General features: G+C 52.1%; 1 protein-coding gene across 1 annotated transcript; it reads left to right on the top strand.

The window, feature by feature from the left end:
• Positions 1 to 2,506: 2,506 nt before the first annotated feature.
• Positions 2,507 to 5,180, top strand: LOC102447818 (mas-related G-protein coupled receptor member H-like). The gene has a single exon (XM_075926059.1). It carries the CDS (start codon positions 3,492 to 3,494, stop codon positions 4,758 to 4,760), a length of 1,269 nt encoding a protein of 422 aa, XP_075782174.1. The 5' UTR covers positions 2,507 to 3,491; the 3' UTR covers positions 4,761 to 5,180.
• The last annotated feature ends 1,915 nt before the right edge of the window (positions 5,181 to 7,095 follow it).

The following is a 7,095-nucleotide window of genomic DNA, read 5'->3' as shown; positions in this document are numbered from 1 at the left end:
TCCTCCCTCCGGGCACCTGGTTCCCCCTCCCTGCCCTCCACCCCCCGCCCTTTGGGAGTGCAAACTACAAAGACTCACCAGTGGGTTCCTCCCCGGCCTCAGCCTCGGAGGAGCTGCTGGAGGGGGCCTGCTGGATGGTGGCAATGCTGGCCTCCTCAGCACCGGACGTGCTGCCGCTCTCCTCTCCCAGCAGCCTCCGAGCTCTTTAACAGCTTGGGTAACCAGGAAGTCCAGGGTTCCTACGGGGTCTCGCGCTGTCCAAACCACTTTTTTCCGTTTCTTCTGCTTTTCCGGAAAAGCTGTCTACACTGGCCCTTTTCCGGAAAAGCTTTTCCGGAAAAAGGACTTTTGCCCGAGCAGGAGCAGCATAGCGTTTCCGGAAAAGCAGCCGATTTGGTACAGTAGATCGTCGTTGCTTTTCCGGAAAAGCAAGCGGCCAGTGTAGACAGCTCGCAGCTTATTCTGGAAAAGCGGCTTCTTTTCTGGAATAAGTGGCCCAGGGTAGACACAGCCTACATGTTTTGTGAGTCTATAAAGTGCTACCAGACCATTTGTTATTTTTTAAGTTTATCCGGTACAGACTAATTTGCCTACTCCCTGAAGCTGGTGCTGACAGATTCACCTTCAAGAAAAGAGTTTGAATACAGGCTGTAAAATTCTACACAAACTGTGTCAACTAAAATATTTGGAGTGGTGAAGAAATGTGCAGTGCATATACAAATGCAGCTGAACAGCTAACCTTGGTCACTGGTTTTGAGCCTTAACATTGGTCTACAGGTCAGGCTGATTAATTTGAAAAGGAGGGAAAAGGGTTTATTCCAGGCTGATGCCTCTTAGCCTGAGAGACAGCTCCCCACTCACCCTGCATCCCAAGAGGAATCACAGTCTGAGTGTGTTTTGCTGTGGGGAGAAGAACACTGGCCAATGCTCTCACTGGACTGAATTCCAATTTTAAATTGTAGTTTTATTGCTGACAATGAAAGAAAGCCCCAGGGGGAGGGAGGCGTGTCTTTTTCTCTGGGGTGCAGTTTAGTTAGACACTAGAGATGGAAAATATCTGCTGGGTCAATGTGCACAGGGTGGACTGTACAAGATTGTTTCCTACAATATATCAGAACAGGAGAAAAGTGCTGGGTTGAAAGTATTGGGGAGGAGAAACCTGCAAGAGGAAAATTAAATGCAGAATTTTTTCTCTCATCTTAAACACCCACAGTTCTCAGAGGTCTACTGAGACTGTGTGATTGACCCAAGCAGTGCACTCTGCAGAGCTTACTTCTCTACATTGAAAAGCCAGAGGTGCAGTGGGAGACTTGGCGTGAGCAGGGAGTGCTGTGTCCTGGCTCACACTGGGTTTGGGACTGCTGCACTTCTTACATCCCTAGAGCAGGGTTTTGGTGGAGGCAGGCTGGGGATGTATCGGGGGTATATCTAGACTACAGGCTTACGTCGACATAAGATTTGTAAGACATTTCATGTAATTCATGTAAGACATTTAATACAGCAACAATGAAATGGTAATTAGTGTCAGAGAGTTCATTAAGGCTGTACGTTACTATTGGGCCATTACTTTATGAGATTTCCCATTCAAAATATTGAAGAAGAATCTCCTAAGCACATCTCAAAGCACGTCCAGTAAAATGTTGAAAGACCCACTTTACTTCATTTGGAGGCTTCAGTGACTGAGTCTCGTTTGCTTTGACTCATTAAGGTCACACTCCAGAGTGGCTTTGATGGGAGGGTGGATCTCACAGAGGATGGAGATGATCCTAGGGCCAACCCAATGGAGATGATCAATTAAATTTCTCAGCCTGGGACACTCTGCTCTGGATGCAGATTTCCCTACCTGGCAGAATCAAAGAACAAACAGCTAATGTAGCAACATAAAAAAATACAGATCCCAAGGCTGCATTTATCTGCCCCATAACAGCTTCCTACTACATCAGTCTCATCTGATTTAATCTTGGGCCAGTCATTTCCTGCTCATTTAGGGGACCAGGATAAGTGAGGAGAGCTGTGTCCCTTGATCCTATCAGACCACCCCCTGCTCATGAGACTTCTGGATGCCGTTGTCTCTGTGTCCCTCCCACCAGGTGTGATGGACCGGGCCGTGTCTGGGCACAGCTGAGGGCGTCCGCTCAGGGCGAATTGCTCAAATCCGGGGCTCCTTACAGCCCCCAGACTGGTGGCCTCTCCAAACAGGCCACAAACCAGTCCCACAGAGCACTTCAGCAGCTTGCCTGAAGCCTCACGAGCAAAACCCCTCCGACACCCCAGCAATATCTATGCTCCAGATGGCCCCGGGCCTCATACATCGGTGGGGTGGTCCTAGCACCCAATCCCACCTACCCTGAACAAGTTCTGTCTGGTTCCAAGGAACCAGCCACATATCCCTGGTCAATTTACCCTCTGGATCTTACCCACAAATCACGCTGGGCCAATCCTTTAGAATCTATATCTAAAGGTTTATTATTACAATAAAGAAACGCATGAGAGTCAGGTTGTTAAAGACTAGTACGTTACATGCACCGAAACTCCCAGTCCTCGATGCAGGCTCTAGCAGAGATGTTACAGCTGCTGGTTTAAAAGTTCTTGTTGCACATCCTAACATCAGGATGGGTTCACAGGTCTTCCGGGATCTTCGATCCCTGCACTGCTGCCTCTGGGATGAAGTGCTGAGCTGAGAACAAAATGGCATCGACCACATGGCCTCTTTATACCTCCTTCCTGGCCTCTTCTGGTCTCAGCCGGTCACCTGGTCCTCAGCCTCTCTCTGCTGGCCACTCTTAGGTGTCCGTCCTCATGCATTAGGTGTGTCGTTAGCCCATTGAGTGCCATTGTCCCACAGGGCCTCGCTAATTAGCATGTCCACAGGCCCAGACTCTGCCCAATGCTCAGCCACATGCAGAGAAGTATTCAGTATCCACACAGATTACAGATTCCTAACTACACACAGACATTATACAACCACATAAATAGCTTACATAGGCTTATCAGATAATAAGCTTGTATTCAGCACCCCACATGGCTCCCTTTTATACCATTGTTGGGGCCAGCACCCCCACCTATGGGTGCAGCCATGATCTGGCTGCTTCCCTCCAATTTGGTAATGTGACACCAGGGTGGGCAAGACAATTCTCTGCCTGCACTTGGCAGGTGCTGGGTGCAGAAGCTTCACAGGGACTGGCAGGGACATCCTCCGCACCTGGATAACAGACGAAAACATGCTTGGAAATATGCCCAAGAAGATCCTCCCCAGAGAACTGCACTTAGTGACCATGGGATACTGAGATTCTGAAGAGGATCCTGCCCAGCCCGGCTCCTGTAAACACGCAGCTAGGGAGGAAGTCAGGTGAGTGACAGCTGGAAGGATTCACTGCTCCTTGCCACCATTGATTACACAGGATCATTCTCTTTCTCTCCCACTATCCTCTCTCCTTCCTCCTCCTTCATGTTGTTTCCTGACCATCCATGGCCAGCCAACATCCTGTCACATGTCTCTCTCTCTGTCCTTGTCTGTCTGTCCAGCTCTCCCCCTGGGTTTCATTGTCTCTCTGCCACTTGCTGTCAGTCCAGGCTGCTCCCCACCTCTGGGCTTTTCTCCATGTTTCTCTCTGTCCCCTGCATCTCCAAAGCCACGGGGATTGGCTGGTCCAGGGCCAGTGGCTGGGGAAGGGCTGGAACGAGCAGTGATAACACAGCGCTGGAGGGAGTCAGTCGCTGATTTCCCCGTCTGCTCTCTGCCAACAGGCGTGTGCGAGAGAGAGGGGCAGCGGGAGACACCGGCATCCCACAGCAGCGGTTCCATGATGGCTGAGCTGAGCACAGAGACCCTGCCACCAACAGCCTTTAGCCTGGATTCCAAAGCTTCATATAATGACACTGGCTGCCCAGGGATTCGGGCCACTAAGGTGACCACTTTGAGCATCACTCTGATCATCTGCCTGTTGGGGCTGGTGGGGAACGGGATCGTCATCTGGTTCCTGGGCTTCCGCATGAAGAGGAACCCCTTCACCGTCTACGTCCTCAACCTGGCCGTCGCCGACACTGTCTTCCTCCTCTGCTCGGTCGCCCATCGTGCCGCTTCCATGGTGTTTTGTGAGAATCCTAAGGTTTTGGACATATGGTTTGCAGTGCTGTATGTGTGGACGTACAACACCAGCCTGTACTTCCTGACGGTCATCAGCACTGAGAGGTGCGTGTCCGTCCTCTGCCCCATCTGGTACCGATGTCGTCGGCCCAGGCACTTGTCTGCCATCGTGTCTGCCCTGCTCTGGGCTCTCCCCTTCCTGCTGTTCTGTTGTTCCATAGGCGTTTTTTGTCTTCTTCTCAATGAATTCTGTGCAAATTCCCTCCTGTACGTCTTTGTTCTGAATGTCCTGATATTCTCCCCCATCATGGTTCTGTCCAGTCTGATCCTGTCCATCAAGGTGCGATGGAGCTCCCAGCAGCGCCCGCCCGGCAAGCTCTATGCCGTCATCCTGCTCACCGTCCTCTTCTTCCTCCTCCTCACTCTCCCTCACAGTTTTGGGTTTTTCCTCTCCTACCTGCACATTATTAAGCCCACTCCGATATTTTACATGCTGGCCTGTGCAAGCAGCAGCATCAACCCCTTTATTTACTTTCTAGTCGGGAGCTACGGGAAGCGACGATTCCGTGGCTCACTCAAACTCTCACTCCGGAGGGTTTTTGAAGAGCAGAGAGATTCCGGAGAAGACAAAGATCCCCGCCCCAGCACAGACCCAATAGAGACAGTTGTTTAAAGTCCTTCAGCAGCCAGCCTGGGAGACCTTTTCTGGGCATGGAGATTTCCCTTGATCCCAGAGTCAAAGCACAGAGAAAGGGAAAGGACCTTCCTAATTCTTCCCCACCCCTGCCCTAGTGTGGATCCCCAGGACATCCTCCACACCTGGATAAGACACGATTGCTTGGAAAACATGCCCAGAGAACCTCCCCAGAGAATTGCAGTTAGTGACCATGAGACACTGAGGGTACGTCTACACTACAACGTTAATTCGGACTAACTTAGTGTGAATTGGTTAATTTGAACTAAGCTAATTCGAACAGATCCAGACTAAAAAACTAGTTCGAATTAGCGTTTTACTAATTCGAACTAGCATGTCCACATTACGTGGACCTTGAACCAGGCTTAAGGATGGCCGGAAGCAGTGCCGGCAGGGCATCAGAGGAGGACTGAGGGTATGTCTACACTACCCCGCTAATTCGAACTAGCGGGGTAATGTATGCATACCACACTTGCTAATGAAGCCCGGGATTTGAATTTCCCGGGCTTCATTAGCATAAGCGGGGAGCCGCCATTTTTAAATCCCCGCTGCTTCGAACCCCGTGCAGCGCGGCTACACAGGGCTCGAACTAGGTAGTTCAGACTAGGGTGCCTATTCCGAACTACCGTTACTCCTCGTGAAATGAGGTGTACCGGTAGTTCGGAATAGGCACCCTAGTCCGAACTACCTAGTTCGAGCCCCGTGTAGCCGCGCTGCACGGGGTTCGAAGCAGCGGGGATTTAAAAATGGCGGCTCCCCGCTTATGCTAATGAAGCCCGGGAAATTCAAATCCTGGGCTTCATTAGCAAGTGCGGTATGCCTACATTACCCCGCTAGTTCGAACTAGGAGGGTAGTGTAGACATACCCTTAGAGCGTGGAGATGCTGTCTCAGGCTAGCCGAGGGCTGTGCTTAAAGGGTCCCGACTCCCACCCCAGACAGACAGTTCTCAGGGGTGCCCTGCTTGCAAAGAAGTCCTGGCTTGGAGTGCCCTGAGTGCCCACACTGGGCACATCACAATACTCGGCCATCAGAGCGGCTGCACTTGCCACAGGCTGCCATCTGGGGAGAGGGGGCAATTGGGGGGCTGCAGGAGAGCTTCCACCCCAAAAGCCCGCAGAGCCAGCCCAGTCCTCCCCATCGGGGGCACGTATCCCATTCCTCCCTCACCTCCTTCCACTTACCCTTCGCTATCCCCTTTTCTTGATGTACAAAATAAAGGACAATTGTGTTCAAAAATGGAATCTGTCTTTATTGAACAAAACTGGGGGAGACTAGGAAAAGGAGGTGGGAGAGGGGAAGAGAAAGGCTGGGAGAGGGGAGGGCAACTAAAATGATCAGGGGTTGGGAACAGGTCCCAGATGAAGAGAGGCTACAGAGACTGGGACTTCTCAGCGTAGAAAAGAGGAGATGGAGGGGGGACAGAATAGAGGTCTCTAAAAGCAGGGGTTGGGTGGAGAGGGTGCATTCAGAAAAGTTCTTCATGAGTTCCCATAAAGAAGTACTAGAGGACACCAAAGGAAAGGAATGGGTAGCAGGCTTCAAATTAGTAAGAGAAAGTTGTTCTTCACAAAAAGCAAATAGTTAACCTGTGGAACTCCTTGCTGAAGAAGGCTGTGAAGGCTACAACTAGAACAGAGTTTAAAGGGAAGTGAGATCAAGTCATGGAGGTTGGGTCCATGGAGTAGTCTTAGTCAGGGGGTAGGAGTGGTGTCTCTTCCCAAAGTTTGTGGAAGGCTGGAGAGGGATGGCACGAGACAAATGGCTTGGTCACTGTCTTCGGTCCATCCCCTCCAGGGTCCCTAGGGTTGGCCGCTGTCGGCAGACAGGCTACTGGGCTAGATGGACCTTTGGTCTGACCCAGGACGGCCATTGTAAGCTCAGGGCTCAGTGTCGGGGGTCTCAGTGGACCCCCTTGATTTTCGTGCACACCTGCTCCTGGGTGACCAGGCTGGCAGCTCTCCTGCCCTAGAAGGCCACTTTCCTGTGCCTAGTGCAGAGATCATGGACGAGGTCCACGATGTCCGCACTAGCCCAGGAAGGTGCCCGCCTCTTGCGGTCCAGGGCAAGCTCCCGGGAGCCGCCAGCCTGGTCCCGGGAAGAGGGGGTGGGCTGGGGGACATCGGGTGGGTGGCTCTGTGCCGTGCCAGGTGCAGGGTCTGCTGGCTGGGTGCTGGCAGGCTTGCACCTGGCACGGGCACCGTAGCCAGCCCGAGCCCCTTTAAGGGTTCCGGGGCCGGGAGGGGGGCATAGAGTTTCCCTGGTGTTGGCCAGAGTGGCCACCAGGGAAACCTGGGGAGGGCTAGCCTCCCACT

The sequence above is a fragment of the Pelodiscus sinensis genome, chromosome 4 (assembly GCF_049634645.1).
Source record: "Pelodiscus sinensis isolate JC-2024 chromosome 4, ASM4963464v1, whole genome shotgun sequence".
Lineage (NCBI taxonomy): Eukaryota > Metazoa > Chordata > Testudines > Trionychidae > Pelodiscus > Pelodiscus sinensis.
This window is presented reverse-complemented; position numbering and strand designations above follow the sequence as displayed.

What these genes read in the sequence shown, in the direction of transcription:
- LOC102447818 (XM_075926059.1), top strand. Translation starts at nt 3,492, where the DNA reads ATGTCTCTCTCTCTGTCCTTGTCTGTCTGTCCAGCTCTCCCCCTGGGT.